This window comes from Siphateles boraxobius, unplaced genomic scaffold, assembly GCF_051911475.1.
Source record: "Siphateles boraxobius isolate OS27281-9 unplaced genomic scaffold, OSU_SipBor_1 2, whole genome shotgun sequence".
Lineage (NCBI taxonomy): Eukaryota > Metazoa > Chordata > Actinopteri > Cypriniformes > Leuciscidae > Siphateles > Siphateles boraxobius.
The window spans coordinates 13,001,622-13,022,540 of record NW_027508810.1 but is presented as its reverse complement, the minus strand read 5'-3'; the positions used below and the strand labels follow the sequence as shown (position 1 = coordinate 13,022,540).

General features: G+C 37.8%; 2 protein-coding genes across 2 annotated transcripts in view; both read left to right on the top strand.

The window, feature by feature from the left end:
* Positions 1–2,743, top strand: part of fat2 (FAT atypical cadherin 2) — a 54,980-nt gene extending 52,237 nt beyond the window's left edge. Inside the window, exon 24 of the mRNA XM_077235966.1 lies at positions 705–2,743. Within this exon, the coding sequence (XP_077092081.1) occupies positions 705–1,162 (458 nt within the window). The 3' untranslated portion in view covers positions 1,163–2,743. The remainder of the gene's footprint in view (positions 1–704) is intronic.
* A 9,007-nt stretch (positions 2,744–11,750) lies between these two features.
* On the top strand, positions 11,751–19,139 carry mtnr1al (melatonin receptor type 1A like). Its single transcript, XM_077235969.1, has 2 exons — positions 11,751–11,952; positions 17,261–19,139. Exons 1-2 carry the CDS (start codon positions 11,766–11,768, stop codon positions 18,028–18,030), a joined length of 957 nt encoding a protein of 318 aa, XP_077092084.1. The 5' UTR covers positions 11,751–11,765; the 3' UTR covers positions 18,031–19,139.
* The last annotated feature ends 1,780 nt before the right edge of the window (positions 19,140–20,919 follow it).

Sequence of the window (20,919 nt, the reverse complement as noted above, 5' to 3'; positions counted from 1 at the left end):
CATTTAATATTTTTTATTTCCTTTTTTCTTTTTTTCTTTATACATTTAGGCAAAATAGTAAAAAAAATTTTTTAAAGTTTGGAATCAGTACGATTTTTTTAAAGAGTCAATCCTACAGCAAGAACTAGTGCTGTCAAATTGATTAATTGTGATTAATCACATCTAACAAAGTCTTTGTTTATATAATATACTGTATGTGTGTGTATCTATCTATCTATCTATCTATCTATCTCTCTCTCTCTCTATATATATATATACATACACACACATATATATATACACACACATACATCTATATATATATATATATATATATATACACAAAACATACACACATTTTAAAATATATTCACACAGAACCCAGATATTTGAAATTATAATCATATTTCACAATATTAATGTTTTAATGTACTTTTGACCAAATTAATGCAGCCTTGGTGAGCTTCTTTCAAAAACATAAAAAAAAAACATACCTACCCCACACGTTTGGACAAGGCCATATATTGTCCATCGACCATATCATGAAAATAATGTTTGAGACAGAATTTGTATTACTAGAACACAAGTGCACCTTGCAACAGTCATGTGGTCCGACTAGTCGACATAGACCCAACTCATCCACTATTTGCAGAACTAATCATCAAATCTGTGCAACCCATTGCTAAAAGAACAAATAAACAATTTACAATAATTCTCATTCACAGTGTATCCAGCTGATCCAGACTACTATGGCCGACCCTCCATTCAAACGTTCCCACAGTTTGACATTGTGGAAAGCACCTACTCATCTACTTCCACAGAGTCGCGCAGGAACTCTCGTTTCGGAGGCTTCCCTTTCCCGCTGGACCGGGCCGACCGCCGTGCTCCGTTACCCCCTTGTTACAGCAACCAGAACTTAGATGACTTCTTGGGGCCGGACGGGCTGCCGCTGCCCAGCTCTCAGTGCCCTAATGAGTACACGGCCATAAGCTATTACCCTACCCAGCACACTCGCAGCCTGGACAACGTCTCCAGCAGCCATAAGAGGCTCAGTGTGCGTTTGAGCGTGGCACAGCCTTCCTATGCGGACAGCGGCGGATCCACTAGAAGGACCACTCGCAGTTATACTGGCTCAGACATGGTGGAGAGTGACTACGGCAGCTGTGAGGAGGTCATGTTCTAGGCAACGAAAAGAGGAGTCTGCGGTGGATCAAAGGTCCCGTATGATTACAGAGGGGGAAGGTTGTCTTATGCATATAGTATATGAAGCTCACTGGCTAAAAGCCACAGAAGCACTATCAGTATTAATAGTCACTTTCAGGGAAAACAAATACATCTGTGTGAAATGTGACTTTTCTCATTGTTTTGCCCTTTACGAATCTGTAGAATTATTGCATGTCCTTGAAAAGTCTACAGTGTGGTTATACTGTAAATGACGTCAGTAGTGTCTAGAGATAATGCGCCATTATTTGTTATTGCGAGTTCAATCGCACCCCGTCCGGTTTGGTTGGGAAAACCATATATTGTTATTAGCAAATGTGTTAAATGGCAGATTGTAGTGATGCATGCCATTGTCTGATTGGATGCCAGCTGTGGGACGGATGATTATTCCTGTAAACTTAGCCGAGGTTTGGTGTTCTTTGAGGACAAAAACCAGTGTGCTATGAAATTTGAATCATTTTCAAGCGTGCCATATGGTGTAAACGTGTTTAGTGATGCAGGGTTTATATAGAAGCACATTTCACTACAACAAAACACTAGTATAGAGGTTCTATTGATTTGTACAGCCGACTGAAGCAGAGGCTGGTTCCCTGCTGGTTCAAAATTTAAGTACACAATGTGAAATATTACATGTATGTTCATGACATATCAAATGTAGTTCCCCCGCAAGTTGATGTGTCATTGGTTGTTGGGAAATTTGGCTGTTCTGTTAAGATGTGTATGAATTGCTGTGTTTGGTGAATAGTAATTTTACATGTGAACTATGCGCTGGCTTTAGCTTCTCTTACTGCAGATGTTATGCAGTTTTAAGAGTTTCCAGTGATCCAAGGCAATCAAACAAGGCCATAAGAAATCCCTATGCAGAGTTGTATGGCTCAATTATGCGTATTGACTGTCATAATGCTTACTAATCATTAAAAAGATCAAAAATACTGCCAAAGTATGAAAGAAATTGGATTGATTGAAGAAACGTGTGTGTGTGTATATCACAAACAACAGCTGCATTATATATTCTAAAGCGCTTCTGTCTATGATCTGTGTTCATAACAGTTATGTCATCTGTAGTGTACAATTTTTTTTTTTTGTTGAAAAGTTATGAATAGGGATTCCCACCACAGCACATCTTATTGGATGCAAAGATGACCTGAATGTGAAAGGCTTTCGAGATTCATTTATCAGACGGGTGCATGTGTCATTAAATTGTATTGCATGTGCTCAATGAAACTGCTTCCTTCCCTCACTGACTGTAGTGTTTAGTCTGTAGTGTTTCAAATGACATAGTGCAGTGTTGATGTACATATTAATGGCAGCTGTTGCAAGTTGTTATTCTGATCTGCCGGATCTTTGTGCAGTGGGTGTGGTATGTGCGAATGGATTTTGTTTTTGTTCTCTTTTTTCATATATTTTGAAAATTCAATGTGGGATGAAACCCATGTTTAAAATGAGTTCCTCTGTGAGAGAATCTGTGTTGTCTTTGCCATTTCCCATCTCTGTAGAAAATACTATGAACTATATTAAATAAAATTATGTTTAATATACAGAATGCACTGTGTTTTATTTGAATGTACTATTATTACTTAAGGATTCAAAAATTGAAAAGTTTGGAGTCAGTTTGATTTTTTTTTTCTTCAAAACTTTTATTCAGCAAGAATGAAATTGATCAAAAGTGGCAGTAAAGACATTTACAATGTTACACAATATTTCTATTTTAATTATTTTCAACTTTCTATTTAATCATAAAATGTTTGACGGTGTCTACAAAACAAAATTAAGCAGCACAACTATTTTTAACATCGATAATAATAAAGCATGTTTTTTGAGAGTTAAATCATCATATTAGAACGATTTCGGAAGGATCATGTGACACTGAAGACTGGAGAGTGGATGATGCTGAAAATTCAGCTTTGTATCACAAGATAATTACATTTCCAAATATTTTCAAATAGAAATCAGACTGTTCAAGTTGTAATAATATTTTACAAAATTACAGTATACTATATTTGGATCAAATAAATGCAGCCTTGGTGAGCATAAGAGACTAATTTCACAAACATTAAGGAATCTTACCCACCTCAAACCTTTGAATGGTATAGCATACAAATATATAAAAATGTGCTCTATTTGGTAACACCTACATTTTTTAATAGCTAATTACAATGCTGTGTTTTTATAGATATTTTAGTTATATTTACTTTTAGTAGCCTAAAAGTGCACCACACTGCTGTTGCCATTTCAAATATCTCAGAATGAATTTACCGATGGATGAGGGAGACTCATTATAAATGTGTTTAGTATAATGGAAGAACATAAGCGATCAACACTCAGAGGAGCTCAGCTTCACCATCACCACAGTTAGCCTACTCTAACTCAGCAATTTCACAAGATTTATGTATGAGTGAAAGTGGAGCAGTCCCATAATGCATCGGTTGCATTAACAGGGCCAATTAATAGGCTACTCCTAGGCTTATGTTTTTAAATTACAAACGGCATGCTGATGTTTTTGTTATAGTATTTTCAATATTATATGCTAATGCTATTTGTGCATAAACATATATGGTTATAGTAATAAACATACTGTTTGTTTGAAAACAAAACATTTTGTCATCCTTGCTGCAAGCTTACAAGAGCGACAATATCATTAAATGTGATATTTATGTAAATAGGGGGATCTAAAATATTTTTTCGGGAAAAAGGTTGGGAACCACTGCCATAATGCATAGCCTACTCCTGTCTTGAGGCAGAGGAATCTCCTCATGGCTGAGGGTTTCGGAAATAAGTGTCAACTAATAACAGTACTGAGTAGCCTACCATAACTCATCCTGAACGTGTTATCCAGGTGAGATGACTTCTCGAACAAGAAAAAAAGTATATTTCTTTATTTATTTATTTATTTTGACCCTGTGGAATTGATTGGATGGTTGTGGTTTGTTATTGGATCGATCTTATGTGAGTGACAGGTTGTCCCGTCCTCGTGCCAGTAAACACAATAGATTTCAAGAGGGAGAAAAATAAGATTCAAAAATAAGAATTGTGTAGTTTGATTTCATGGTGACTTTAATGTCCACAATTAGACGCTGTGAAAAGATTATCAACAGCCGTGCAGCTGTTCGCACCGTCCCCTCAATATTCAACTGATCATGAGACTGTGCAATTCACAGCAGAAGCTCATCCGCGATGACTATTAGCATAAAAGGGTCGCCTTATAAAAACCTTTTGTGAACTCGGCTGTGGCCCAAATGTCTGTAATCAGCCCTACCATTGAGGATTATTCAGATGCCAGTCATAAAAAAAAAACACCATTTCACTCACACACACATACTGGTATGAAGCAGCGAGTTGTACTTTTAAAGGGATACCCTGTGTGTGCCCTGCACACTCACATAGCATGATAAACCGTCTTTTGGGTAATACTCGCTCACATCTGGATTGTTAAATACAGTGGCTGGAGAGCACCGCACACTGCTTTGCATTCAGCATCATACTCTGCAAACAAAAAAGTCTGGTCATTAATGTGACCCCCAGCCATTTCTGGGTCAACAGATGGAGGGCAGCAGTGGTTTGTGTACTCTCAGATTTGTGCATTCATTGTGCTTTATGAAAAGAGGGGAGATGAGAAGCCATCGAATAAGGATAAAAAAAATACAGTGAAAATCATATGCCCACAACTCACGTGCAAATACAAATATGGGGGGGGGGGTGCCAGAGACAGACCATATGTTAGGGAATTCATTCTTATCTCAGATTTGACACATTTGTCTGTTCGGAAACTGATAGATGACACTCAATCTGTTGTACATCGCATCATGGTGGAGCATGAAATATTGGACATATCAGTTGCCACACTAATCATGGAATTTAATTGTTGTACTTAGTTTCATAAAGAAAATCACTTTTTTTTCCTGAAAAATAAAAATAAACATTTTATCTTCAGCACAGAATCATAATATGAAGTGAGAGTGTATGCACTCCTACATGCCTTGACACTAGTATGCTGTCATAAACTTATCAATAAACCAACCAAGAATGACAACCATAGCATATTTATGGACCTGGCAGACTGACAGATGAAGCGGTGGAATATATCAGAAAATGTACCATTACTGACAGCTTATTATGAGCCATAAAGCCTTCACAGATTTTTTTTTTTTTTTACCAAAACAATACAAACAGATAAACCAAAGCAAATATAGGACTGGAGAATACAAATACCAGACAAATAATCAGTAACACTTTATTTCGAATGTCCACTTTAGACACTCTAATAACTATAAGTAACTTTGCAACTACTTGTCAACTAACTGTCATTAGAGTATTTGTAGAATGTCTGCTTAATATCTGCCATCTCTTTATTGTGATGCTCCAACAGACTGTCACGGTGTTTGCGGGAAGGCAAACACAGACGAAGATAAGAAATCCAAAATGACAGGTTTAATGTTTAATTCTGGCAAACAGACGATAAGGTAGCAAAGGAAGAACTTATATAGGAACACCAACTAGGTAACGAGCAACACAGCTGAGCAGAATGAAGTCAAAATGAGGGGATCATGGTAACTAAGAAATGGTGGGAATACAAACAAAGGCAGGCATGTGACTTGAAAATAAACTGAATGTCCATGATAACTGAAATAGAACAGAACAGACTGTGACATTACGCCGGAGCCAAAGGGGTGGAGGGCTGGCGAGCAAAGTCCGTAGCTGAGGCTTGGCGATATCCGACCCAGGAGGAGCCGACAGTCCAAGGGAGTCCGGCGAGGCCGAATGCTCGATGGTCGACGCTGGAGTCGAGGGAGGAAGGAGCGTAGGTGCAGGAGCCATGTCGATGGGTCGAGGCGGGACAGAGCGTGACGAGGCTGGAGGCAGAGCCACGGGCTCATATAGCCCAGGAGGAGTGGGCTCCCAGCAGGTCCATGGTGTCACCTCGCCACTGAGAGGGGGATGTGATAACACAGCAGAACTGATGGGAGACAATGATGACAGGCTTGGCGGAGTTCTGTAAATGAAGAGTGGCACAAAAAAAAAGTGTCCATGATGGCAGTTAGTAGAGGTGGCGGGAGAGGGAGGATGGATGGGATTAATGAAGATTCAGACACAGGTTCAGATTCAGATTCCAAGTTCCAGGGATAAAAGGAATTAATCTCTACACACTCAATTAAACTGTCCAATAAGTCCAGCCGGTGCTGGCTCTCAATGGCGGGAGGGTGGGTTGGGCTCGATTCCATGCCCTTGAACTCCATGAGGACTCCCACGACGATGGACGGCGGCGTCGGCTCACACCCCTGGTAGGACTCTCCGTTGTGCTTCGGCTCTAGGGCGACGTTATGTTTCGCCTTCCCATCCTCGGGTTACAGGCTCACTCGTCGGGGCAGGCGGAATCTTCCAGTCTGCGGGGGGCTAAGGCGTTGTCGAACGGGGTGGTGACGGCTGGGCTCTGGGTCTGGCCGGGTTCTGGATCGGGCCGTATGCACTCCAGACACCTCATGATGGCTTCCCTCCAAGTCAGTCCGGTGGTGTCTGGAAGGTGGATGTTGTGGAAGTTCACCCTGATCCAGAACAGGGTCTTGAGGGTTTTGTCCTCCAGAGGGCAGTTGCTGGCCAAAAAACAAAAATTCTTAATAAATGAAAAATAATCAACGCTCTCCTGAGCCATGACGATAAATTTAGCCCTATCGTCCATTTTGGCTGGTCTGTTCATCTGTCACGGTAGTTGCAGGAAGGCAAACGCAGAAGAAGATAAGAAATCCAAAATGACAGGTTTAATGGTAATTCTGGCAAACAGATGATCAGGTAGCAACACACATAACCAAGACGGTGAACAGACAAGGAGTGACTGAAAAGGAAGAGCTGTGACACACAACAGACTGTGACACAGACACTCTACTGACTATAAGTAACTTTGCAACTTCATGTCAACTTATTCTAATTACCCGAACCCATAACCTAAGAATCTGCTATTTTCTACGAATACTCTACTAATACTTTAATGAGAGTTGGCCTAGTTGACATGTAGTTGCAAAGTTAGTTATAGTTAGTAGAATGTCTAAAGTGGGCCATCAAAATAAAGTGTAACCAAATAATCTAACTTACAAAAAATTTAAATAAATGCATAGTAAAAGAGGAAACCTTAACCAATAAACAAAAAAAGAGAAAAAAAGATGTGAAAATGCAAAGTATTGAAAGTATGGTCTTATTCTTCTTTACATAATTTCAATCTAGTTGATTTGGTCTGATACAAATAGAGGAAAGACAAAGAAAAAAAAGAGACACTATATATATATATATATATATATATATATGGACAATGTTCAGTAATACTGATGCATACACATTTTACCTAATGTATGTTAACGCTGCAGGCCATTAATTCACCCATCATGTGGCCATGCTAATGTTTAGAGAGGTAGCAATGGTGCTAAACATATATATATTTAAATGTAGGTCATTTGTGATTGAAAATAGCATCTGTTTTTCTTTGTTATTATGGTCTATTAATAACTGTAGCCATTGTGTGGTGATTTTGTTTTTCCAATTGATCAAAATTGTTTTCTTGGCGATAGCTAGAGAAAGAAGGAGGGAGGATGTGTATTCCAGTGAGGGCTTTATTTGTGATATATCACCTAGAAAACAGAATGATGGGATTGCTGGGATATTACAATTAAGGTAAACAGGTTGTTTTTTCAGCAAGACCAGCTTGTTCCATATTAAAAGAAGATGAGGAGAGGCACAGCAGTTTAGTTTAGCAACGATAACTTTACTTTTCAAAATAAAATAAAAACACAAAGAACTGAGCAAACTGAAGGCAATATAAACAAGAGATAACAAAATCAAAATGCAAACTCAGGAGCTAGAATCAACAACCAAAGAACAGAACAAAACACAGGCTTAAATACATGGAGACTGTTAGAGGTATAACAGAACAGGTGTGGGAACTGATTAACAACCAGGGAAACTAACTAGAGAACTAAGGAAGGCAAAACAGGAACAGAAAACAGTGAAAATGAAACCAATCATCTTTACATTCTATTACAAGTCACTTATTAGAATATTCAAACTTTAAGAAACTTCAAACCTCATAATTCACACATTTACTTTTCATTTTACAGCTCAAAGAAGAGATTAGCCACCCAGGAAAAAACCTAGCATTCACCGTCAATAAAACAATAGCTGACACAGAGGGCTGATATTTACAGTAAAGATATTGCAATGGCATTGAGATGCAAGGATTTTTTTAAATCCTAATTATGGGATTTTTCCCCATTGAAAATAATACACTTTTTTAGATTTGTTAAAATAGATCAAATTTTTGAAGGCATATTAGTGTCATTTGGTTGGAGTAAAAAAGAGGAAAAACTTATATAATGCCATGGTGCATTAATATAATATAGGTCTATAAAAAGAGGCTTGTCTATAGTTTTTTTTTTATACATAAAAACTAACTTTTATTAGGTTGTGGATTTTGATATATATTTAGAAATTCTCAAAGACTTTTTGTCAAGGTTTAGATATTTGCTGTTTGAAATGTTGATTTGAAGAGTCAGTTTTCCCATAAAACAGTCAAACCTGAACACAGATAAAGACATTTCGTCATAACATAAAAATTCAATAAGAATGTATCAAATTGAAAAGGAATTCTTTATCAGAGCTTAATCAATCTGATATCAACCTCTTATTTGAGTCTTCTGGCTAAATTTTTCCATATTGTTACAGCCAAACCAGTTCATTTATGTGTGTATAACAGTGTAGGTGTGTTTAAGTGAGTGACTACGTTTACATGCAGCCAATATTTGGGTTATGGTCAGGTTAAGGTCACTATTCAGGTTTCTGTAACATTAGGAATAACCCGTTTAAATGCGTGAGCAGAGAGAGTTACTCCTGTATTGGAATTGCAATATACCGATGTAAACGGCGACGCACAGTTAGCATCTGGACGTATGGACAACCTTAAGACGCAATATGCGTCATTTCCGATTCTTCTTCCTGTATCCAAAGACAACAACAACAGCAGCAGCACGCGGATAATGAATAGTTCGGGGCAGATAGGGACCGCCTTTGTTTGCGCTTTGGTGCTGATACTGACCCCGCTCCAAATGTATGCTGTGCTGCGTCTCGCCATGTTTACTTCCGGTATACTGCACGTGGGTTTATGTATGCGCCGAGAAGTTCCTCTGCTCAAAAGACCAAGATTCCTTGCGAATAGAACATGCGCAGAACACAAATCATTATGGGGATATGCAGATACGCGTTTACATGACCAAAAATTCGGGTTAGAAAAGGGGTACCCCAAGTATCATATCCGGGTTTTTAAAATCTGGGATATGAGCATATTCGGGGTTTTTGCCGGTGTTTACATGGCCGTGCGTGAGCAGGTTATTAATATCCTAGACGTGAAACTCACGGAGTGGTCTGGGGTGTTCACTGATATGCTCATGCAAAAATCGCTGCAAAAGATACTTTCCAACAGGTTTTATCGTAGTTTTTGGAAGAATGTCCGGTTGTGGGGCGTTGGAAAAATAGCTCCACAGTTTTACAACGAATGGTAAAACACCTGTTGGAAAGCATCTTTTGCAGCGATTTTTTGTGAGCATATCAGTGAACACCCCAGACCACTCGGTGCTAACACAAAAACCTAAAATTCTCGGGACAGCAGCATGTGTCCAAATTTTAATCTTAACCGTTCGATTTCATCAGAAACGATCTTAAAGGTGCTCTAAGCGATGTCGGGTGACATCACTTCTTGTTGACGTATAAAGTATTGTCAAACAAATCGAAGGCTAGCTAGACCCTCCCTCCTCCTCATCCGCGCACTAACCCCCCCAAATCCTTCTTGTCGGTTATTGGCTGGAACAGTTTGTTATGTTTCGTGGTGCGGGTAAACCCAGTTTGTTTTTGTTGCCGTTTGTGGAGCCTGGGGTGTCTGCAGAGACCGTGTTTTTTTACAGTGTGTTCAGGGGACAGGCAGCTAGCGGATAGAGAGGAGATATTTGCTGTATGTGACAAAATGTTTTGGCCTAAAAAACGCGTGACATCGCTTTGAGCACCTTTAAAATAGGGCTTTACTTGTAAAACGCCGAACTTACCCTTTAACTGTGGAGACGGTAACAAAGAAATGGACTTTGGGGATGTAACGTTAGTTGACACCTTGCGCAAAATCAAGGAAGAAGCAGTTCTGCTAAACTTCATTCATGAAAACGTTTTACCAGATTTAGTGCTACACTTATTATCTCTTATTTGTTCCCCACTAAAAAATGTTTTTTTTTCACTAAATGTTCAGATTTTATACAATTATTGTGCACTTGTGATTTTCTAAATTTTACTGCTGTTACCCACTAATCTTGTTTGTAATAGAAGTTTTGTCATAGATTAAGATCTTTTTTTTTGATTTGTTGTTTTTCTTTATAATGAAGTTGTCTGTAGTAAGTTTTGTGTTTAAAACACAAAAGAGTGATTATCAATTCAACACACAGAGTTATAGAAATTCGACTTGATTTTTTTTTTAAAACTGCGCTTGTAAAATTATTAGCTAACGCTACGGAGGCCATAGTATTTATTATTATTTTCGGGCAAAAGTGAATTTACGCTGTCAATGAATTAATGTACATTTGGATTTGAGACATTTGAATATAGCGCTCACTGCTCATATGCCTGCAGTTGTTGGACAAGTTAGTAAATTACATTTGAGAAATCACCTTGATTATGTCGGGGGGGGGGGGGGGGGGGGGGGGGGGCTTTTGAGGTATAGTGCCCAGGGGCACCACACTGTCTTAATACGGCCCTGGTGAGGGCAGATCCATCACAGATCTGCATCAAAGCTAATATGTGATAAATGTGTAGTCGTACGTTGCTGTTATTGTTGTTATAGTGTTCTCTCATGTACAACTGCTAATTGGGACACGGCAGTGAGCTTTAACTGCGCTCTCCAGGCTGGAGTCACCAAGCTGCCCTCATGATCAGCACGAGCATCCTCAGCAGCATCCAGCTTCACACGAAAGCAACACAAGTCAGAGCACATTCGGATATAAATGAGGCAGGTCTCTGGATCTCCAACTGCGTCTGACGATGTGAGAACTTTTGTAGTTTGGGAGGTGTTTATCCACTCTTGTAGTCTATTTATTCCTTGGCGGCTTTCTTGGAGGCAGCATTGTGAATGAGGGACGCACGGTTAAGAAGTGAATGAATGAACACGACTTGTATTTCATGTGCACATGAATCAGATTTATGAATGGGCATCTTGACAAGCACAGCGCGCTTCATAAATTCTCATGATCGACCAAAGAGACGCTGGATTAATGTCCCTCCGTTTGTCAAGCGGGATTGTAGCTTATGTCTAAAAACAAGTCTGAATCGCCGCATGTTTATTTGACACGGCACTTTTTTTCTTTGCTTTATGATTTAATAACTGCTTTCCATTTTATCAACTCGAAATCCTTTTATGGCAGCTGTAAGAGCGCACAACTGAACTGGAGCACTACCCGCAGCAGCTCGGTGTCTGGATGCGCCCTTTGCGCAGAAGATACCCGTGGCACGGAGGACTGGACCCCTCACCGCTGCCCTGTAATGATGAATTGAGTATGGTGGAGGGAACGGACGCCCCTTTGAGAAACATTTCGACAGGAAATCGGGACAGCAAGTACCTCTCTTTCCCCTGGGTGGTGACTTTACTCTCCAGTGTTCTGATCACTACGATTATAGTAGATGTTCTGGGCAACCTGTTGGTCATTGTATCAGTCTTCAGAAACAGAAAGCTCAGGAAGGCAGGTAAATGTCTTCATCTCTATAATTCATCATGATGACAGTTTATTTATTTGTGTTTTATTGGCAATAAACTTCTGAAGTAACATTATTAGAGTAACATTATTGATATCTCTGATTTATCAAGAACAGAACAGCATTTTAAAAAGGGTTTTAGTTCTGACAGAGTTGCAAATAAATAAGGATTAGTGTACAAAAAAAAGCATTATGAATATCTCACCTATGCTGGTCTTTAAACCAACTAATAAAAGTGCCCAAAATCCCTCTAAAACAAGACAACAGAGCAGTCAAGTAAGATCAGCAAACCAAATGGCTGTTTTTTCCAAGCAGTTATTATTTATCATCTTTTTAATTTTCTTCTTTTTCTTCTTCTTCTTTTTAATAATAATAATGTTTTCCAGCTGAGTCATTATTATTAATTCATCTTTTTCAACTCCTTCTTAATACTACTACTACTACTTACTACTACTACTAACATCAATAATCAATAATAATAATTTAATAATGATAATAATGCAATACTAATACTATTTATGCACAAAACTTTTCATCATTGTTTTGGCTGCTGTTAAACTTTATTAAGAATGAACTGCTTAAAAACATTTAATTATGCAAACAACAATTTGCACAACAAACTGTGATCACCATCATTTCCCATTGTCAAATGGTGATATTTATTCACTGACCCGATATTAAAGTACCAATAACGGACTATCAGTTATCTGCTCATTCTTTTGTTTTTAAAGATTCAGATACAGAGTAATCGACTCATCAATGATTTCCAGACCATTATGATCACATGATGCGTCAAACTGAAAAGACAAAAGCATGGTGGTATCAGCTGCTCTATGGATGCCTCTCTGCTGACATTCTCAGTTTTGGTCTGTGACGTGAATTTGCAACATCTCAATCTACCTCCGGCCACTGGTCTTATCTCATGAACACAGCACAGCCTGACCTTTTCCTTAGGAGATTTAAACTTTAAGTGTTTCTAATCTGCAGTCATTTTGTCTGACCAACTAATGATTGACCTTTAAAAGATACAACCAATAAGCAACTTTTGATGATTTTTTTCTAATTATCTCTTTTTTTTCATGAGAAATTAAGTTTCAAACAGAGCTTGAAACTGAGAAACCTGCTAACCAGACACATGATCCTATAATTCTCTGGCTAATGCAACACGTGTAGTCTCTTAGATAACTAAACAGTTCCAGACAGAAATATCCTTTTATGTGATGTTTATTTCTGTTGATTATACTCCCTGAAGGAACAATACTAAACAAACTGTGGTTTGTATTGTCAATGATTCCTCTATATGAAGCCATTAACACCATTTCAATGCAGGAGTTGGCAGTGAGAGGGGTCATGAACTGCTGACACCCCGTGTAATTAGAGCCCTAGTGTTTTGCTCTAATGTGATGTGAGTGTGTGTGTGTGCGTGTGTGCGTGCGTGTGTGTGTGTTTGTTTAGAGATACCATCACATTATTTGCACCTCATGATTTATTGCTGGATCCCTTCTCTCTATTTTTTTTCTTTCGTAGCCTTGACATAAGTACACTGGAAAACTTCTCAATATGTTGAAATGTGAAAATGTTGAAGTGTAAAAAAGTATTTTTGGTATATAAAATGTTGCTGTGAATAACAATGACCAGACAATACTCTCTATAAGGCACTATATAGCTCTATGTAGGTCTTTAAATGTGTTTCCATTTTAAGCTGTATTTTCTCGCCCCCCACATGATGCTCAGTGAGGGCAGATCCATTACAGATAGTGGATCTGCATCAAAGCTAATATGTGATAAATGTGATGATTTATTCCATCACAGGTCCTGACATTTCAGACTGAGTCATGCACAAGTGACAAAATTCAATTTGTGTCCCATTTTCCATTTTCATCAATAACCAAAATTGTATTTATAGCTCACAAATGTAAAATATTCATGACCTCCATTCTTGTGACATCGAAGTCGTCATATTTATTTAAACATTTCCCAAAAACATTGTTAGCCAACTTTGGTCTCAAGTTCTGTCGTTACCAGCAGTGGAACGATTTGGTGTTACACCGAACAGCGTCGCAAACTTACTTGGTTGATATTACAGCTCTCGTAGCTCTCTTCAATTTATTAATTTTAGCGTGTCAACAATCAGCGCTGTTTTTGAAGAGTGCGCATATGCATAAATGCATAAGGGGATCCCAGAGTATGAAGTATGAGGGAAAAACGACAGGGAACAAAAACAATGAAGTATCCCTCAGTTCACCACAGCAGCATGTCAGAGAAGTTAAGTTGTGGAGAAAGCTGCTGACTGAATGAACTACATACATATAGTAATAGTGCCCAATACTGCATGATAACATCATTTAAAAATTAACCGCCTTCTATTGTTTATGTAAATTAAGTACCAAGTTCAGTCATGAAACTCTAGATGGTGCAGGCTGATAGATCCAGCTCCACCTGTATAGATCTACTACAGCTATTTCATATATGCTATAAAGAACCTCTACAGAAGACAATAGTATCATCATCCAGCTCAATTCAGTCCAAGTTTTTTTTTTCTCATTCAACAGTGTCAGTACAGTAAAATTTATAATATTACTAAATATAATAAAGTGTATTTTAAACCCCAACTAAGCAAGCAAAAGGCAACTGTGGCAAGTAACCCAAACTCCATCAGGTGACAGAAATGGAGAAAAAGCCAACATGGACCACAGAAATACCTTCACGACAGCAGAGTTCATATGAAGAACATCCAGTCCATCAACAATCACACACATCCATCAGTAAAAAGTCTACTACTTTGATCACCTAACTGAACTCGCAGAACAACGCTGCAAGCTTGTTTCAGAATGACAATAAGTTTACATGTGTCCTGTCATCACAGATATCTGTTGAGCAAGGCAAGGTGATCTGTGAAGTAATTGTGTTAGTGCTACCTGTGCAACACAGAAAAACTTGAACAAACCAACAAAACTACAGTACTTCATCGTGTCTTCATACACTTTTCCATATCACTGGATCTGAATATCTGAGTCAATCATACAAACCTGTCTCCAATTTCTGCACTGTGATGACTGAGGAGAAGCACATCAACATGTTCAGAAAACTGAGCTGAGCTCTACCTCAATATGAAACACTGTTTTGGCAAATAAAGGAACAAATACTACTTTCATTATTTGCTGAATGATTGAGTTGACAAGCAGAAGATATGGCAATTTGGTTTGAGCAATTTAGAAAACACCTGAAAGTAAACTAAAGTATCAAAAATGTTACATATGATACTGTCATAGGAGGGTTGTTCACGTACGAGTCCTGCATACACGTGGGAGATTAGCGCAGATGTGAGGTGTGCTTGGCAATTCAAAGGATTCAATTCATTGCCTCCAGTCACAGACGTGGATGCAGAACTCAATGCAGCACTTTGTTAATGAAGCATCTAGTACCTGGAGTGTTGAAAGTTGCCTTTTAAATAGATATTGAAATTCAAAATAAAACAATTTCATTAGTGATGCTGTAAATCAGAAATGTATTATGAAAGTCAACCCCCATAAGTGATGCCACACTAGCACTAAATATAAAAAAAACGAATGTGTTCAAAGTGCTCTACAGGCATGGACACATTTTAATTGTTTCATTAGATTTTATAAGCCTGTTAATGTAGTTACACAGAACTAGCAAATCCTTTCATTAAAAAAGAAAGGCCAATCATTGGTCTTATAATGTGTACCACTTTACATGAGCTATAGTGTAATGGGGTATGAAGACATTGCTCTAACATTTCAAGATCCAATTATACCGTGTAGGTCATTGTTTGAAACCCCTGGATGTGTCTACACACAGCTTGATATTGATATTGACTGCACATAAGGTTTGTTTGTGACTCATTTCAAGCATTCAAGCATCAAGATTATTTGTTATGGGCTTATCACACAGATTGGGTTTTGAAGTTTGTGCAAAGTAAAGAATGATAATCCTCACATGAAAGGTAACATGGCTGTTAATTTCAGTTGCACAACAGAGGCCAACAAGAGATTTTACCATCCCAGTGTAAAACTGTTTATGCTAAATGCTAAATGAGATGATTCGTATGATTACAAGCTCTTTTCACGTTTTTAGTCAGGTGTTCTGCAGTTCCTATATTGCAATACAGTCAGGCCTGAAACATACACTAGGCAAGTATATGAATGCAAATACTTCTAACATTGCATGCTTGATTTAATGAGCCATTGCATGTTGAATTTTGTCTATAACACCTGGATAAAATAATCTCAGTGGCATGAATACACAATTGAAATCTGCTATCTTTGTTCATGGACGCTTACTTCTTTTTTGAGCTTGAGCCAGTCATGCCTTGTAGCAAATTATTCGGAATGTTTTTGCAATTAAAAAGTCAGAATTGAAGGCTTTTTGGGTCCACATGGTGAAGTGCGCAAAACTCGCAAACATGCTAACATGGCTATAAAACAACACAGATTGTAAAAAACACTATACAAATAAAAAACCGACAATCCTTGCATTTTTAGTGTTTCCACAATGGGCGCTATAGTGAGAATTAGTGTACATGTCATGGCAGTGTCACGCAAGATCCTATTGCACAGGATCCAATGACTGAGACCATTTTGAATGCATATTTATTCAGGTTAGAAATAATAGAAATCACTTTATGGTGGATTTATTCTTAATCATGAGATTGTTGTTTTTAAATTACACATCACATCACAGCCCAACAAAGGACAAGTGTTTTGGAGAATGGATGGATGAACACATTAGTAAACCTAAAAAGGGTCAAATATAAAACGTTAGCATACAAGCTTAAGCACTAACCGGTTAAAAAAAGCTATTTTTAATAGCTAAAACAAGATTACACTATGTTTTTGCAGGAATTGGGGATTAGGTGGAATCGAGAATAGGATTCGGAGGGGGATATGATATTTCAAACACTTTCTCTTGGCTAATCATAATGTTTTGGCGAATTGTTGGCTAATTAGCATGAATTCTCTCATTCATATGTTTTCACATGCTCTGCTAACACCCCACTGAAATCGCAAGTTTCTGTGCAAATCACATTGTGAAATTCATTAGAAATTGCCACCAGTTGCGTTTTATCATGAGATCAGGTTGAATCTTGCATAACCGTGAAGCAACTGTTTATAGCTAGCTATCTGTTTTTTTGCAACGTGTTGTCTAGACATTTCCTTCCATGCTCGAGTTTGTTTCTTGGCCTATTTGTGGTATTCCTGAAGAGAATGAAAAGAAAACTCCACACGAAATATCTGTACACCCTGTTTTCAGTGATCTTTTTCTCTCGTCCTTACAGGCAATGCATTTGTGGTGAGTTTGGCAATAGCAGACCTGCTGGTAGCCATCTACCCCTACCCACTCGTCCTAACGGCCATCTTCCATGACCGCTGGATCGCTGGCGATATTCACTGCCAAATCAGTGGCTTCCTCATGGGGCTCAGCGTGATCGGCTCTATTTTCAACATCACAGGTATCGCCATCAACCGCTACTGCTATATCTGCCACAGCCTTAAGTACGACAAGCTCTTCTCCAACAAGAACACAGTATGCTACGTGGTGCTGGTCTGGGCGCTGACTGTCCTGGCAATCGTCCCCAATTGGTTTGTGGAGTCTCTTCAGTACGATGCACGCGTCTACTCGTGCACCTTCGCCCAATCAGTGAGCTCGCTTTACACCATTATGGTGGTGGTGGTACACTTCATTCTGCCCATCGGCATCGTCACTTACTGCTACCTGCGCATCTGGATCCTCGTCATACAGGTCCGCAGACGGGTCAAGCCCGACAGTCGGCCCAAGATTAAGCCTCATGACTTCCGGAACTTTCTCACCATGTTTGTGGTGTTTGTGCTGTTCGCTGTCTGCTGGGCTCCGTTGAACTTTATAGGCCTGGCGGTCGCGATCCACCCTAGACTGGGTCAAGATATACCAGAATGGCTCTTCACAGCCAGCTACTTCATGGCATACTTCAACAGCTGCCTAAATGGTGTTATATATGGAGTGCTAAACCACAACTTTCGAAAAGAGTATAAAAGGATTGTATTTGCTATTTTCAAGTTTAATTGTTGAGTTATGCACAATGAGACAAGCACTGTGTCATTCTTAAAATTTGTAAGTTATTCAAAAGTTTTTCAAAAGTCAATGATGCATCTTTTTTTATTGTTTGAATTTTGTTATACCAAATATGAACATATTTTGAGTCGCTGTATGTACATGCTTAAATTTGCACAGTTTGAACTTGAGTTTCTTGTTTACATTATCATCTACACAATAAGTTATTATTCAAATATTTAATTGGCATCTAAATGTAAAAGATGGTGCCCCAAAACTAGCAAAACCTCTTATGTTTATTTGAAATACTATTTCAATTAAAACATTGCTTGATTTGATTTAAAATCGATTTAGTAGAAAATTAAAATGCCTATAAATGTAATGTTTAAATATATTACATTTAAAAAAAAAATCTGAAATGCTATTTCTTTTAAACATGTTATGTGATTTTTAATTTCAGCATTATTGTGCTGATCATGGTGTCTCATTTACATGTTAAATATTTAATTACATTGTAGAAAGATCTGACAAAACAATTAGTGAATATTTGCTATAGTAAATATAGTGAATATATAAGTGCTAATGGAGCATGTCGAACGAGTTTTAGGAGGCATGTTGAGAGAATATTTAGGTTATATTTAAGTTTATGATTAAACTTAAATGTACATCATTTAATCTCAATTCTTCCATATTTGGAGACTTGGTAATTATTTTTTTTAATAAGAAAATATATCTATGTTATGAATAAATTAAAGTATATTAAAGAGGATATAGGATATCTGAGATTTTGATAAACATTTGAGAGCATATTGTTGCTGAAGGAATTGGGTTATGCTAAATTAATACTTTATTATATGATACCTCAATTACAAAAAAAAAAGTTTGATGTATTCTAAATTATTTTACACAAATATAATAATACAAATTAACTGATAAAAATTATATCATGTTATTACAAAATCAAATTTTTGCCTGTTTTCTGGCTAAAACGAAGAAAATAGATTACAAGTGGGAAGTTATAGCAGTTTATCAGTTCACAATAGATTCATGAACTTGAATGTTGCAAAAAATGCAAAAGGAATGTAAGTTTTCCTGAGTTTTGCAATGAAAATCACTTCCATGCATCGTACAAATATTTGTGTTTTTACTGTACGTGTTAAGGTGGTTGGAAGTCATAAGTGGAATGCTGTGTTATTTGAAATCCCCACTCTGCACATTTTCTGATCAAATATTTATTAAACAATCATATTTGTATATGTAGACATTGATATGAATGCCATTGGAATCTGAGCTCTGCATTCATTCTCAGTACAATGTTTAATAGTAATACGTCCAAATAAAATCTGATCACTGTGCCTAACAGTGCAACATAAGAAAATATAATAAATATTCACTGCACTGTTGGCAAAGGAAGCGGCGTTTGACTTAAAAGTAAAGAAATCTTTTCTGATATGTGATTGATTTCATAGATGAACATCAGAAGAACATGCTTGGCAAAACATATACTGTTTTCAACACCTCAAGAGTTTTATAAAAAAATAAATACAAGTCAACACACCTTAGAAATGAACACTTTCCCAGGGCACTTTTCTTCATAGTGTGCTGCCAGTCATCATTAACCATTCAAAGCAGGTTCGGCAGAAGTAAAGTATAGACCTCTGACAGGGAGATTTGTGGGTCAGCGAGGACAAATAGCATGTAGATGGTAGATTTCTGCCTCAGGGTTTCAGAATGAAATATGAAACGTCACACAGATGCTGAAGCTCACAGAAAGCTCAAATCACAGTTATAGTATTCTACAACACTGCTTAGGTTTTGCTCAAAAGATAGACTGTCAAGTAGCATCTGTGGCTGAACATGATTACATGATTTTGCCATGCATGCCAACACTGAATATACGGACAAATACATACACATGAGATATATTACAGGGCTCTCTGGAATACCTGGTTCTGATTGGTCAATAGCGCCAATCAGCAGCCAGATATTTCCAAATATTCAACATCGACTATGGTAATGCTGAATATCAGTGCACTCATCCGGGTAACTGAAACTTGCGCTAGTCTGTCCCACTTTATATTAAGCGTCTTTAACATAAATTATTTAATTATTTGGTGTAGACGTATGTATTAGCGTTACTTATTAAACTCGTTTGCAGCTGGTAGGCCATGTAACTTTCTCATGGGTCAAGACACGCTTCCCATTTTTTTTTTTTGTACAAAAAAAAGATTAAATTAATCTCTCTTGGCAGAAGCTCCCAAAAGTGTGGATCGGTTGTATCATGGTCCTCAAATGCCATGAAGAAAAACTACACGAATGCAAAACACTATTATTGCAATCTCTGACACAGTATTGCGGATGACAGCCTTTATCATCCCAACCAATCAAAGGCTTTGCCATGATGCAACTTCAATGAAAGAGTTGTGGATTAGAAATCAACATTCTCAGCACATTCGTTTGCGCAAAAGTCATATTACAAGAAAGGTAATGGAATTAAAATGTATAATTCACACAAATCCTACATGTATGGTAATCATAGCCATGCTTATATTCAGTGATGAAATCTGCATTTTATTACTCAATGCAAAGACATATTTCCTCACAAAAAGCCTCATTGACATACTGGTATACTGTACGTCACAGACAGGCACCTATGAGCATGGAGGAATGACTGCATTTGTTGAATTTATCAGAGCTTTCAACAAATGCAATCCCCTATAATGTCTTATAATGTCTTTATAAACCAGCAACCAAGCATTTCCTTTATAAATGCCCCTCCTGAAGTGTTGCTCTTTCTAGAATGTCTAAAACTAATGCAACTAAAGCCACATTTGACAGCCAGAAACAACTGCCGACAGTTACTCTGTAAAAAGATGGCTCGAGACAATAAGTATTTCAACAACTTCA

Excerpts from the sequence above, each read along its gene's own strand:
- mtnr1al (XM_077235969.1), top strand. The coding sequence starts at position 11,766 with ATGGTGGAGGGAACGGACGCCCCTTTGAGAAACATTTCGACAGGAAAT. Across the intron at positions 11,953-17,260 it reads CAGAAAGCTCAGGAAGGCAG|GCAATGCATTTGTGGTGAGT; the intron begins GTAAATGTCTTC and ends TCGTCCTTACAG.